The sequence below is a fragment of the Sorex araneus genome, chromosome 2 (genome assembly GCF_027595985.1).
Source record: "Sorex araneus isolate mSorAra2 chromosome 2, mSorAra2.pri, whole genome shotgun sequence".
Classification (NCBI taxonomy): Eukaryota; Metazoa; Chordata; class Mammalia; order Eulipotyphla; family Soricidae; genus Sorex; species Sorex araneus.
In genome coordinates, this window is record NC_073303.1 from 346,332,124 (window position 1) to 346,347,453 (window position 15,330).

A 15,330-nucleotide genomic window follows, 5' to 3' on the forward strand; every position below is an offset into this window, starting at 1 on the left:
AAAAAAAAAAAAGAAAAAAAATTTAAAAAATAAATAAAATAAAAAAAAATTCAAAAAAAAAGAGAAAATAGTTGAAGAATTATAAGCAAAGCAGGTTATACAAAGAGTTAAATGGAAGTTTTAGAAATGAAAAATTAAAACTAAGCAGGAGTCACATGGAGTCATAAATTCAGTTGAAAATCAGATACAGAAGAGAAAATTGGGGCCTAAGAGGTAGCATTGGGGAAGGTCTTGCATGAGACCATCCTGGTTTCAATCACTGCCACCCCATGTGGTCCTCCAGTCCCTCCAGAAGAGATCCCTTAGCACAGAGCCTGGCTCATGTGGCCCCAAAACAAAAACAAACAAAAAAGAAAATTAATGATTTGAAATATAGATCAGCAGAAGCTCTTAAGTAAAATCTATAGAGAGCAAAAAATAGAAAATGCAGAAAGTATCACAATGGATTATGGGAAATGGTCCTTAAAATATATAAATACTGAATTTGTGGAATGAGAGAACATGGAGAATGGGACAAAAGCAATACTTAAAGATATAATAGCCAAGGTATTTTCAAAATCAGCAAATGATAGCAAGCCACAATTTCAAGAGGTGCTTGAAAAAAACATGTAAATGGTTCATAATAAAACTAAGGAAATTGATGACAGAGAATAATAAATCCAGGCAGAGAAAATGAAACTGTCTTCAAAAGAATTCTTATAAGACTGGAAGATGATGCTTCAACTGAAATAATGTAACTATTGGAATAACAGCTTGGGATTACTAGGCAAAAATAACTGTTAATCTAGAGTTCTTATCCAGAAAAATTGTCCCTTAATGTGAAGGTGGTGTGACATCAAAGCAGTAATGACAGAATAAATAGGTAGATTGTACTTCATTAAATCACCTTCAATTATAGCAGGGATCCCTTTGTCTTTATTTAAACAATTGCTTAATTGTTCTTTATTTAAACAACTCTTTGCTCTTTCCCTCTGAATCCAGCCCCAGGAACTCCTAATACACAGCTAGTCCTGCATCTGTTTATACTTATGACATGGTCTTTTGATGTACTAGAATAGAGCCTAACATCAAACCTTCCCTCCCTTCCACCCCTGTCCCCACCATCTATTGCCTTTCTTTGAGTTCCTTCACTACTCAAACTTCTCGGCCAAAACTTCTCTTTGCATCTATGACAGTTCTGCAGCTCCCTGCTGTGTGCATGCTTCCCTTGTGAGAACAGGAACAGAAACAAGTGCGGCCAACTCATTCTTGTTCTCACTTTCCTGAACTCTGCCAACCAGTTATTTGGTGATGGGTCCCACCTCAGCTGAGTGTTTGCTGGGATCCAGTTTCTCATGCTCATGATTATATCCCTAGAACACAGCACAGTGACTGTGGAGAAGAGGCACAAAGGATTAGACTTCATCTGAGTGAATGAATGAATAACTGGTTTCACACTAATAATAAACTGAAGCAGTGTTGATTCTGGTTTTCATCTAGGATGGAGTGAAATGGAAAAATGTACCTGTAAATATAACTGTAGTCCAATCTGTCGAGAGAGAAGCTTAATGCATTTTTGGCTATTTATCTAATGATAAAAGGACTTTTAAAATCATTCAAGTATTTACCAGATTATCACACCCCCCAGATTAAGGTGTTAGTGGAAGCAATCTCACTTTCGCCTTTCTTGCAGTGTTTGGTTGAGGTTATTGTCTTTGGTGTTTGGGCTGTGCAGTTTTGTTGACTTAAAAAACCAAACAAACCAGGGCCTTGATTTAGAAAGTGCCAAATCAACTTTAGGACAACTGCTTCTCTTTACTAAGGCCACAAAAATAATAGTTTATTAAAGGTTTCTGAGGAGATAAATACAACTGCTTTCAAAGTAAATGCACTTGTATTATTTCTGGATCTTAAGAAAGAATACCCTTGTACTTCACTTACTACAGTGATTAAAACCTCCAATGTAGTATAGAATAACATCACATGAAGCTGACACCCAAGGACAGTTGATACAAGGGCCAGGGGGATTGCCCCATAGCTGGATGCCTGCTTCATGAGCGGAGGGGAGAAGGCAGATGGAATAGAGAAGGGATCACTAAGAAAATGATGGCTGGAGGAACCAGTTGGGATGGGAGATGCATGCTGAAAGTAGATAATGGACCAAACATGATGAGCTCCCAGTGTCTGTGTTGCAAGCCATAATGCCCAAAAGTAGAGAGAGTATGGGGAATATTGTCTACCATAGAGGCAGGGGGAGGGTGAGAAAGAGGGGGTATACCCGGGATATTGGTGGTGGAGAATGTGCACTGGTGGAGGGATGGATGTTTGATCATTGTGTGATTGTAACCCAAACATGAAAGCTTGTAACTATCTCACGGTGATTCAATAAAATTAAAAAAATTAAAATAAAAACCTCCAATGTGTTGGTTGCTCCCAACAAATTAAAAGGACCCCAGTGTGGTCTAAAATATTTTAAGTATGATTTGTTGGAATTCGATAATAGGACTTCCTCTGATAGCATGTGAAACCAAGCAAGCGTTACTTGCTATTTTGAAAGTATATAAGATCACATCTTTCTATGAAATGAATAAACTTTTTTCTTTGCTGCATGGGGGAGGCCTCCCAAGTAGTTCTCAGGATACCCAGGAAGCATTCTGAGCTTCCTGCCAACAGAACTGAGAGTTCAGTGCAGCGGCTGAAGATGAGGTGCTCTTGGGTCCAGCAGTGCCAGGATTATTACCTGGCCACTGAGGCAGTGCTTGGTAGTACTCAGAGGCCTCCAGTGCCACACCTGGGGTTTAAGGGCAGCCATGTGCCAGGGATTAAACCTGGGTGAGGTTCAACTGTTGTGCTATTTCCTGAACCTGCAAAGTGAAGCATTCTTTTTTCTTTTTTGGGGGGGGGGATGGTGTTGGTGGTAGTACCCAGTGGTCATTAGGACTTATTCTTAGCTCTATGCTCAGGATTAACTCATGGCAGCCTCAGAAGACCAGAGAGGGTCACAGGTGTCGAAACCAAGTTAGCTGTGTGCAAGGCAAACATGCTACCCACTGCACTATGGCTCTGCTCCTCAAAGTGAATCATTCTGTGAAATGCATTAGGCACACAGGGGAATACAGGACAAGGAGCTTGAAGGACAATGAGGGGAATGCCAAGACCTCACTATCTGTCTTAGGCAATGACAGTGGTGGTCATTGTGTGCCCTTGTCCTTTGGCAGTGGCTTGTGGGATTGGGGGCAAGGACAGGTCATAACAAAGCAGAGTGACTGAGCCAGGACTCTGGGTAGGTTATAGCAACAGTTGGGAAGGGAACACACAGGATTGCTGTTTGGAAAACTCTTTCCCAACACCTTTTTAATATTTTTTCTTTCCTAACTTCCTTAGCTTGTCTTCTAAGTCCAGTTTCTCATTTCGGCTTCATTTGGAAGGGATGAGAGCCTTGAAGGAAGCTGCCAGCTTCATGAAGCGCCATTTGAGGGGAAAAAAGATGGAATAAGCAGCCTGATGCTTTGCACCACTGGCTCTGATGAGCGTGACCTATATGGCCAGAAGGATGCTTGCGATTGTTGCTTTGCAAGCAACACACCTATCTTTGAAGGTGCATTTTGTATGTGAAGGACGGGGGATGATGAGACATGCTCAGAGTGTCTTGGAGCCACAGCATGGTTTTGTCCTCTCGTTGCCTTATTTTGGGAGTGATTCTCAGTGGGCTATGCCCACCTCCTGGTGCTGCAGGTCTTTCCCTAGTAACTGCTGCTGCTCTCAGCTCCTAGCAAGGGCCTGGTTTCCTAGAGCACAGAGTTACCAGGTGCTGCTTCAAGTTTTGTGGCAGCCGAGGACTAGCGTGGTGGTGTTATTCTTGCTTGGAACAGGTAGTTTCACAGGTGAAGTTTTCACCCACTCCCTATCCAGGCACCTTGCACTGTGAGTGTGAACCCCTCAGTACTTGTTTGCTTTGCGTGGAGGTGGCAAGCTGGTAGCCAATAGGAACTTCAGACTGATGTCACCATCTAGGGTGGAGTCACAAGTGTATCCTTGTATTGGGCAGGTCTGGTTTCAGCCAGGTTGGCTGATAACCGCTGGGCTGTCTCTCATGTGTCATCTGGAGGGTTCATGATCCAGATGGCCGGATTCAGTGAGTGGTGGTTGGTAGCCTGTTGGCATTGGCGGCAGGGTCAACCCAGCACCCTGGAGCCTGGCTAAACCGGGCTTCTTTATGTGAAGGCAGGGATCCAAGAATAACAGAAGGGGACAGACCCTATGGGCAAGTAGCTTTCAAGTCTCTGCTCTATCCCATTTGCTACCTCAATGGCCAAAGCGTGGACTCTAGGAGTCGGGAAGGCATAGACCCTTTTAACGGAAGGAGCTACAGAGCCCCTTACAAGGGGTGTGGATGCTCAGACAGGTGGAACCAATTAAATGACATAAGCAAATGACATTTATCTGAGTTTTTCTTTCCTGTGTTATTTTTCCTTTTAAGAATCAGCATATATTTCCCCACTTCTCAGCCATTACCATAATTAGCTTAAAGGATAGCCCTGGTGTATATTTATAGAAGGGTTCCATGCAAATCTATTTCAGGGTTACACACAGATTTTATTGCCTAGACGCTGGAATACTGTGAACAGGCTGCCAAATCCAGATAATCATTAAACCACCCCAGAGTTACATGCCACTTCCCTGGATTAAGGAAAGAAAAGAATCTATAAATCGAGACGTGACATCAGCCTGGTTTCAGATGTTTTCTTTTTTTCCAGCATGGTGACTCTGCCCTTTGTTTCTGCCCCCTCTGGAGGGAGTATGGAAAGAGCCCCATAGTGACCTTGCACACCCTGGCTGCCAGGAGCACAGGGGCTGTCTCTGTCTTCACAGCTCATTTTCACAGTTGGTTTTGACCCAGGCAGAATGGCACAAAATCCCAGGGTATTTGGAAGGCTCCTGCATGTGCATTGGTGATTGATCCCCTCCCAGCACAGGGCTCCCCCACCCCACCCCCAATCCTGGCCACCCGCTTACAGATCTGAAATCTGATCTGAAATCATCCTGCAGCGCCCCTTGGCTTCCCTTGCCCTGCGCTTCTATTACAGTCCTGTAATGTCATCTTCCCACGTGGCTCTCTGCTTTGTCTTATGTCCTAAAGTGCCCGGCCATGTCCTGGCCACTGAACTTGTGCCAAGAAAGGAGCTCAGGGGATATGCTGCCAGGGGATCAGGGTTGACATGAAAATTGTTGGAGTCAGGAAATTCCAGGACCCTTAAGTCATCCGAGAAGACATTTGACAAGCAAGGCCAAAGGAGAGGATCAAGTTGCCTCTGTGTTCCTAGGAGTTGAGGTTCCCTGTCAGGAACGGGTCAGCCTGGGAGGTGTCTGAGTCCTTCTCTCTGCTGGCCAGAGTTGGGAGAGTTCCTTCTCCATCCTTCTGATGAGCAGATTGTGATGAACTTCTACCTCTTCCTGCTGTGGTTGTGTTCTTTTATGGCTGTTACTTGGTAATGGCAGACAAGATTCGAGAATTCCATCTAGAGAAGCGACCTGTCTGTTGGTAAAAGTGATACCTAAGGCCAATCTTCCCAAAATGTGGAGGAGATGGTTCTATTTCAGGGTGTCAGTCCAACAAAGAAGCCCCTTTTTCATACTTCCAAGCTCACGTGATGTTTTAAACGTCACTGTCACATGGCCTGAGAGTAGTGAGCTGGCAGGCCCTCTGTGGGGGATGGATGGCAGCATGTGGGTTTCTTTTTGTTTTATTTATTTTTTGTTTGGGTTTTTCAGTCACACCAGGCAGTGACCAGGGGCTACTCTCAGTGCTGTGGTCAACGTCACTCTTGGCAGTGCTTGGAGAAGCATGGGGTACTGGGGGTCTAATCCTGACCTGCATGCAAAGCATGTACTCATTCTGCCAAGCTCTCTCCAATCCAACCTGTGGCTTTCTTTGGTCATCTTGGGATCTCTGTTGATGCACTTTCCCCCTTGGCCCTTGAAGGGTATCCTCTCTGCCCTCACCCTGACCCTAGGGCTTCTGTGAAGATACCACACACACTGCCAGAGGGGATACAAGGCTCATGTTCATCTTTTGTGTTTGGCTTGAAGAACTTGCTGGCCAAATTCACCAACCATTATTTAGAGTACCAGGTCCTGGAAGGTGGATGAGGACAGTTCTTGGGGGATGCTAGGATCTTGGCAGGCTGTGGTTGTAGAGCAGAAGTAAAGCCACGAATGAACTGTCACATATTTAGATAACTGGCAGAATAAGTAGATTATTATTCTGTTCCATGCTGTGTGCATGTCTCATGTGAACGCAGTAAAATGATCTGAGGCACAGATGCACCTATGTGTTTCTTAGGGCCCAGCCTGGACATACCATTTTATAAAACAATGGAGCATGGAAATGGTATAACTTATGTACCATCTATTATAACTTATTCAGATGCCCTGACTGTGAGGAGGGTGGCCAGGCAGTTGTGTTAGGTTTTAGGATTCTGTTGAGAGGCGGCTGGGAAGATTGTGAGGCTGCTGCTGGGATTGGCACTGAATGCAAATGCATTGAAGGCTTCCTGGGCATAAACCTGGGATGTGTGTGATGTAGGCTGGCAAGAGAGGAGCCCCTGTTGCCACTGAAGATGGATTCTATCTACTGGGTTCTAGTTATATCCCCTTCTACCCCACTAAGAAGGAGTTGAGGGTTAGGTAGGGATCCTGAGTGGCTGGATGGAGGTTTTCGGCTCTCATGCACCTCTCTCTCTCTCTCTTTCTCTCTCTCTCTCCTTCCTCTCTCTCCTCTCCTTCTTTCTCTCCTCTCTCTCCCTCCCCTCTCTCCTCTCTTTCTCTCTCCCCTCTCTCCTCTCTCTCTCTCCTCTCTCTCTTCTCTCTCCTCTCTCTCAGGAATCTCCAGTTCATGAACTTGAGGATCAAAAGCAGTGAACACTGGGTCTGGCCTGGGGGTGGTGGTGATTGGAGATGGCTGATAGGGAAATCCTTGGGAATGATGTGAATACAGTGTTTCCTTGAGCTGCCATTAAAAATGGAATGATAGAAAAGTATAATCTAATATGTTCTGTTAAAAACGAAGGAACTGGGGTTTGGCTTAAGGGGGAAGATACATGCTTAGATGTACAGCCTTGACTTGAATTCCTGGTACCACATGGGCCCCAAGAACTGCCCTATAAAGAACCTTTGGGCATGCCTCTAGAAAATAAAGTAAAAACATAGATATACATAACTCAAAATATCTTTTTTTCCCCTAGTTGTTTTTCTTAAAATTTCTAGCTACCTGTGCTTTTGTTTTTGTTTCTGGGCCATACCCAGGGATTACTACTGGTTCTGTGGTCAGGAATTTCTCTTGGTGGTGCTCAGGAGATTATATGGGATGCTGTGGATTGAATCTGGGTTGACTGCATACAAGGCAAATGCCCTCCCCAGTGTACTTTTGCCCTGGCTCCACCTGTGCACTCAAGAAACACTCAGGAAACACTGTGGACCCGTGCACCTCTCCAGGTCAAGGCCAAGTCCCTGACCCACAGATCTGAGCCCATTATGTCTGTGCCCAACCACCCACAGCAGCACTTTTGCCTTCATGCCCTTCTCTGGCTGGGTGGATCACAGCCTCCGAATTCCTTAGATCCCAGTGGAGAAGAAGCAGAAACTCTTTATCCAAATGCTTCTTTCTCTCAGCTTCTGTGTGTCCTGAGGCCAAAGAAGTTGTTATGCTTAAAAGCCTTTATTATCCCTGTTTTCTAGTATATTGGTTATATGTGGGATTAAACCTAAGCAAAAATGCTGACACTATCAACAGAACAGAGCAATTATGCGTTAGACTTAATAAGGCCATCTTTGGGTGTTAAAGCAAGGCTGAGCTGCCGTGATTAGGGCTTTATGTATGGTTCCTGTTCCTTGTGCCCAGGTCCCATGTCAGATGGAATTTTCCACCTATGGGAGTTATAATTCCACCAATGGGTGATCAAGTCTGGTTTCCTTCTGGAGGAGAGGAGAGCCATGGGCTAGGAGCTGCCTGCTGAGGGAGCGCCTTCCTGTCTGTTGCTTCTGTGGGTCAAGAAGGGAGGCAGCTCTCCTGTGTGTTCATTCCACACCCAGGGCATGCTGCTAACACCAGGTTGCAGGGACCTGGGCCACTGGGAGACCTGAGCTTAAGCACTTTCCCTGCTCAGATGATCCATCTCACAAAAGCCAGTCAGGAATACTGCCTCACTGTTAGGAGAGATGAAGTCATGAAATTTGCTTATACGTGAATGGACATGGAGAGTAAGTGAAATGAGTTGGAAAGAGAAGGACATAGAAGGACTGCACTCATTTGTGGAATATAAAATAACATAGTATGAGCTGACACCCAAGGATAGTAGATACAAGGTCCAGAGGAACAACTCTTCAGTTTTGATCCAGTCCAGGAATATTGCCCCATAGGTGGAAGCCTGTCTCATGAGCTGGAGGAGAAGGCAGCTGGAATAGAGAAGGGGTCATTAAGACAATAATGGTTGGAGGAATCGTTCGAGATGGGAGATGTATGCTGAAAGTAGATACAGGACCAAATGTGATAATCTCTCAATATCTGTATTGCAAACCATAATGCCTCAAAGTAGAGAGAGTATGGGGGAAATTGTCTGCTGTAGAGGCAGGGGGAGTGTTGGAAAGGGGGGTATACTGGGGACGTGGTGGTGGAGAATGTGCACTGGTGGAGGGATGGGTGTTTGATCATTGTATGATCGAACTTCAAACATGAAAGCTTTGTAACTGCATCTCACGGTGATTCAATTAAAAAAAAAATAAAAAGAATGCTGCCCTCACTGCACCACTTACTCATTGTGAGGAGCGGTTTGCTGTTAAGTGACTGAAAACAAGTGAATCAAATAGGATTAACCCCTTCAAATGATTTCACTAGGCATTTCTTGTAAATAATAAAGGGAAAATTCCTTTCATTCTGTTGAGGATAACTAGAACTGAGAAGCGGCGGGGTTGCCGTATGAATCTGTATCCCGGAATATGCTGATTCCACCTAGGATGAGTCTGTGCTTTTGTTGAGGATAAAAAGCAAAGCATTTCTCTCTGAAAAGACTTGCTTGAAATCCCTTGTATAGTGGAAGGATTCTAAGGCATTTATCTAGGTGTTTTAAAGGAGATGCACAGTTGCTGCCACTCTTGCCCAATTCACTGTGTATTTGGAATAGGAGCCTGAGCTCACCACGTAGATGGAAAGCAGAGGCATCCTTGCGATCTGAGACATCTAACGGGGAGCTCTAAATCTGAATCTTCTCATTTTACTCTTCAGCAAACCGATTGTCCTGTACTTTTGAATTTATTGATCATTTTAAATATAATGCCATGGCGATGTGGCCAATGGATGCTGGCAGCAGTTGTGGGGGGGATCGATACCCCATCTGTCTGGACCTCGGCAGGCTCCTAGGCTTTGACCTCTGGCTTCTTTGCATCTGGCAAGGTAGTAGGGCTGGGCTTGAGGGTTGTCTTCTTCACCTTTGTCCACATACAACTGGTGAGTACTTGGTTTTAAAGACCTAACTCAGTTCCGAGTTTGGTCTCTGTGCCCAGAGGAAATGGGAGGCCATGACAAACCTGTAGTTGCTTGGTCACTCCAGAACACTCAGATGACACATTTTTCAGGCATGATCTTCTCAAGTCCTTTGTAAGTCTCTGATCACAGAGAGATGCAGAGAACAGGCACTGAGAGAACATGAATCCAAAGCTCCAAAGCCCAGTGCCACCATTTCCCAGATGTGATGTTGAGCAAGTAACTGAGTCTCTCTGCCTCAGTTTTCCCATAATCCTTCACAGGATTATACATGAGAATCAAGTGGTAGAACACATATAAATGATTTGAATTGTGCCCAGATAGAATTAATAAAATAGAAGTATTTGTTAAATTAAAAATTTTAAAATGAGGCTCAGAGCAAGATAACCTAATTTTCTCTCTCTCTCTCTCTCTCTCTCTCTCTCTCTCTCTCTCTCTCTTTCTCTATGTCTCTTTCTTTCTGTCTCTGTCTCCCCACTCTTCCCATGTCTTGGATTTATTGCCATTGAGATGGAGAAAGTAACTTTGACTTGAAAATGTTCATTGAGGGTCTGGAGAGAGAGAGTGGTGGGTAGGATGCTTGCCTTCCATGAGGCTGACACAGGATTGCTTTCTGAGCAAAGAGCCAGGAGTTAGCCCTGAGCACTGCTGGGTGTGGCCTCAAACAGAAAAATGTTTATAAATATAAATATTGGGTGATTTCACTTATCTGTGGAATGTAGAGAGACAAAACAAAGAAAACAAAGCAAAGGAATAAATAGCATTAAACAGTGCCAAACCCTTGATCTTGTACAAAAGTCAAATTTCTAAGCCTTGAGGCGGGGGAGCAGAGACTTGAAGAGAAGGACTAGAAGACATAGGGGTAGTGGTGGAGGATCTTAGCCAACTTGGTGATGGTGAAGATGCAGTAACTTTGTGTGTCAAATGTTAACACTATTATTGCCATGTTATCTAAAATTTAATGAAGTAAACTATTTTTGAAGATCTGTTGAGCATCTATGTAACATGTCTGATATGGCCATTGAATCTGAATAAGCAGGATTGTCATGGAACTAAGGAAAACAACTTGTATTCTTCATCAAAGTTTGCCTTCTATTGCTGGGGACTCTTCTGTACATGTTGGCATTGTGTCTTGGTTTCCATTCCCCAGATCTTTGACTTTCCCTGAACCCCTCTGAATAGAAAATAGCACTTGCCTTGGGAGACCCAGCATTCTTTCTCTACCTCCTCCCAGATCTCCTAATGGGGGTCCTTCCTGCCCACTCAGCTTGCGTTTTCCTCCTAAGCTGTTTGTGTGTGAGCACCTCTTCCAGCAACAACCTGTACTTGGGAATAATGCTTAATTTATAGACACAAGGGTAGTATGTAGTGATTTCATGCAGGACCCCATCCCAGAGCAGCTGACTGACCAGGATCTTTCTCTTGCAGCTGGACGACTGCACACTGCAGCTCTCCCACAATGGCACCTACCTGGACTTGGAGGCCACGCTAGCAGAGCAGCGGGACGAGTTCGAAGGCTTCCAGGATGAAGCCGGGTAAGAGTGACAGTTGTTCCTACCTAGGAAGGGATGAGTATACACTGAGTACTGAAAAGGGTTTGGAAAAATTCACCCTAGCTTGGACCTTCTCTTTGCTCACCATGGCACACACAGAAGGGAACTGCAAGTGACTCGCTAGTTACATCATAAACCCTTTAGAATGATTTGTGTGTTTGTGTGTGTGTGTGTGTATGTGTATTTTGCACCCTAGGTTCCCACCCAGTGGTTCTTGACCAATAGCACTGGCTGGTCAATATGACAGTCCCTCAGTGCTGGGGATTACTTGGGCCACCCTGGCAGAGCTTGGGACTTCCAGGGCTATACCTGGCAAAGCTTGGGAGACCATGTGGTACCAGGAATTGAGCCAGAGTTAATTGCATACAAGTCATGTAACCCCTATACTATCATCTACAGTCCCTGAATACATCTTAAAAACCCATTTATTTTTTGGAAAGAGGTCACACCAAGGGCTTATTCCTGCTCTGTGTTCAGGGGTTACTTCTGGCACAGCTTAGGGAATCATATATGATGCTAGGGATTGAACCAGGGTTGGCTGTGTGAGGCAAGCACTGTATTTGCTGTAGCATGTCTCTAACCCCCAAAAGACTTTTCCTAACGAGGCTACAAAGAGAGAGCAATTTCTGGTCTAGTCTAAGCACGTGTTATTTACTTTCTAAGTTTTTCTTAAAATATTAACCATCAAAATGAAATTAATTTCCAGATTTTACTGGATTGACAACTATTTGCAACTTTTTTTTTGGTGGTGGAATCATACTTAGGGCCTCATAAGTGCAGAGCCCATGTTGTCTCACTCAACCATGTCCCATCCCCTTGTCCATTATTCTTAATGCTAACTTGCTCAATATTTTGTCTTCCAGGACATACTTTAAATACAATATTATCTTTTGAATTCATCATGGTAGGGAAACACATTACTACTTGTATTAACTACAACAAATAACTTTTAGTCTACATCTAGAATTGCTTAAAATGTAGAATTTCCGTGAGGCTGAAGGAAACAGTACATGTGGAAGTCAGAACAGAGTACAGAAAAGCGAAATCTCTGTAGGAGGTACTCGTACAACCTGCCATTCCTATATTTATTACATCAGTGAAGGAAGGCAACCCCCTAGCTCTTATTCTGCCCCTCATTCATCTTTTACCAAGTATGCCTGAAATTTCATCACTCTACTCCTTACAAGTCTTCAAAGGCTCCCTGTTGTTTTCCAAATAGTGCTCAGCTGTTTTAACCTGGTGTTCAGGCTCTCCATTCCCCCAGACCCTAAGATTGTTTGAAACTACCTTGCTGAGTTAAAGATATTAGATGAACGCTGTCTGGCTATACCTATTTTTCATGAATGGTTCCAAAAAAGTAGGACAAAAATGGAGACCTTCTTAATGTTAGTTTTCTATCTGAGGCCACTGTATATTAATGATTTGGTTGCCTTCGGTTTAACTCCAGTCACCATTATGGTTTTCATTTCCTTTATTATTCCCCGTCTTTGTGGCTAAAGTCCTCTGGGGTCAAACCTGGGGCTGTCTGAATTTCTAGCGTGTCGCATTTTCTCAACATGATAGGCACTTCATGAATTTTGGTGCCTGGTGTGGATGCCAGGATCCTAGGATGGCCTCTAAAATGTCAGGGCTGTGAACCCCGAGAAGACCAGAGAAACTTGGGAGAAGCTAGCAAGGTTTCTGAGGATGTTGTTCTTGTCACTCGGGGAAGAGGGGCTTCCAAGAGCCACACCAACAGTGTGTGGGAGACTCTGAAAGCTATATTCATACAAGGGGGTGGGATAATCACACCATATTCTACTGGTGATTATTTTAAAGTTAATATTATAGGTTGATTGGCTTAGGGAAATGTTCCTTGCTTTGGTGTCTACCCAACATGTGAGTGATGCCATTTTATATGTATAACCTGTGTGAATTCAGACTGGGGAGAACCTTACTGAATGATTTCATGATTCATTGGTCAAACAGACCACAGCATGTATCCACTTGAAAAGTGTAGTTATGCTTAAAATGGTGTTAGACTTGGGGCTGCAGAGATAGCACAGCGGGTAGGGTGTTTGCCTTGCACACGGCCGACCTGGGTTTGATCCCTGGCATCCCATATGGTCCACCAAGCACTGCCAGGAGTAATTCCTGAGTGCAAAGCCAGGAGTAGCCCCTGAGCATCGCTGTGTGTGACCAAAAAAGCAAAAAAAAATGGTGTTAGACTTGAAGACTGAGTCCTATTGATTATTATTTTTTTTTACCAGAATTTGAATGACTTGGCAGCTTAGAAGAACAAAAAATGTCTGAATGTATCAGATAATAGTGTCACGGGTTGAGAGTGGGGAAGGAAATAAGGAGCATTATCCTGGGCACCTTATTAATTATTCATTATCTTCTTTGGCTCTGATTTTGATGAGATACAAGGGTAAGCCAGGAGTCAAATTTCGTAGCCCTGGTAACAAAGCCAGTAGATGGAGTAGCTGGATTTGAACACAAGTATGACCCATTCTCCATTCTGTCCTCCTCCCAGTCCCAGGAACTTAACTTCTGGGCAAAGACCTTTCAACTTCTACTCAGGATTTGCACGTGCTCCTTGGTGACAGAAGGTTGGTTCATGCAAGGACATTATCAGGCCCAGGCTAAAAACACTGATTACGTTGGGACAAGCATCCAACAGCCAAGCCGGGTGCTTACAGTTGTCGCCACAACTGACCTCACAGCTTGTACTGGTAACGCCTGCATCCACATACGTTGGGTGTTCACACACTGCTGTTCCCATCCTCATCAGAGCAGCTTATGGAGCTCTTCACTTTGTTCTCTGAATTGTCACCTGGCCAGGTGTGCATCTGTGGTGGGAGCCGCAGCCACATTCCAACACAGGATCTTGAGGAAGATTCTGCCAAGAAGAAAAGGTGGGACTTACCTTCCCTGCAGACAAGAAAGTGGCCCAAAGTGAGGGTGGATCACTGCACTCTTGGCTGGTGTGTTCCCATCCTGAGTGGGATTTATGTCCTGGCATTAGTCTTGGTGGTGGTGTTGTCAGGACAATCCTCTTTGATTTTTTTTTTTTTTTTTTGCTTTTTGGGTCATACCTGGTGATGTACAGGGGTTACTCCTGGCTCTGCACTCAGGAATTACTCCTGATGGTGCTCGGGGGATCATACGGGATTCTGGGAATTGAATTCAGGTCGGCTGCGTGCAAGGAAAACTTCCTACCCATTGTGCTATTGCTCCAGCCCCTTAGGACAGTCCTCTTTGAACAGAAGAGTATGAGAATCTCTTTCCTGAACTCTTGTGAAGATGCCTTCTTGTCCCTGGCTGAGGTGACAGCTGACAGGTTGGAATGGTGTTCAGCCTCCTGGAGTCTCTTGCCGCCATGGAGCCATGGAAGCAATAGCTAAGCGCTGGGAACTGACTTAGAAGCAGCCTGCAGGCTTCCCACACAGGTGGGGGTGCATCTGCCCCTGTGCTCAGGCTGAGCTCTCCTCCAGACCCTCTCCTCGTGGAGTGGCATTTAGCAAACCCATGGGCCGAAGAACTCATGTCTCCCACAAATGGAACTTAAAATATAGAATTTTTGTCCTAGTTAAGAATTGCCCTTTTGAGCATTAAAAGGGCAAGTGAAATACCATGTTTTCCCTTAATTTCTTTGTGCAAATGAGAGCAAAATATCTGCTGATACTGTGACCATTCAGTGAAGCTGTGTGGCAGGCTGGGTGGAAAGTGGTGTTTTTTTTTTTTTTAACAATATATTCTCAGCCAGGTTAGTTTTTCTTTCCCTCTTTTGCTAGAGGAGTTTCTTTGTTCTTCTTAAATGCCTCTTCATTTATGCCCAGACTGAAAATGAGCCTGCTTCTTGTTTAAAATGATTACTTAAGCTATAGTTGATCACAGAGAAGAAAGGCCTTTAGAAGGGGAAGATAAGGCAATAAAGCAGAAATGATGCAAGCACAATGGAGCCAGGCCTGCTCCTTGCTTTCCAGGCCAAGGAAGTTAGCAAATCGCGGGGTGCACAGAACCCAGCTTGGAAGCCTCTGAATTACTAGCTCAGACCCTGCCTTGGGTTGACCATGGGTATGCCCCCACACCTCTGTCTGGATGGATCCAACAAGTACATTGGGTTTTGTCAGGTTCACAGAATTCTCACATCTCCAAATGTCCTTGAAAGACACTGAACATTTCCCCCAGCTTGTTGTTGAATTACATAAGTCAGCCTCATCCAATGACACAGCTGTCCCTTCCTTAGTGTCTAGGCTTGGGAGGGTGGGAACCCCC

General features: G+C 44.5%; 1 protein-coding gene across 12 annotated transcripts in view; it reads left to right on the forward strand.

The window, feature by feature from the left end:
* The window catches only part of FHOD3 (formin homology 2 domain containing 3), a 450,025-nt gene that overhangs the window by 52,167 nt on the left and 382,528 nt on the right, over positions 1 to 15,330 (forward strand). For all 12 annotated transcript variants that reach the window (XM_055127826.1, XM_055127828.1, XM_055127830.1 and 9 more), the window contains exon 2: positions 10,946 to 11,052. In XM_055127826.1, the coding sequence (XP_054983801.1) occupies positions 10,946 to 11,052 (107 nt within the window). The remainder of the gene's footprint in view (positions 1 to 10,945; positions 11,053 to 15,330) is intronic.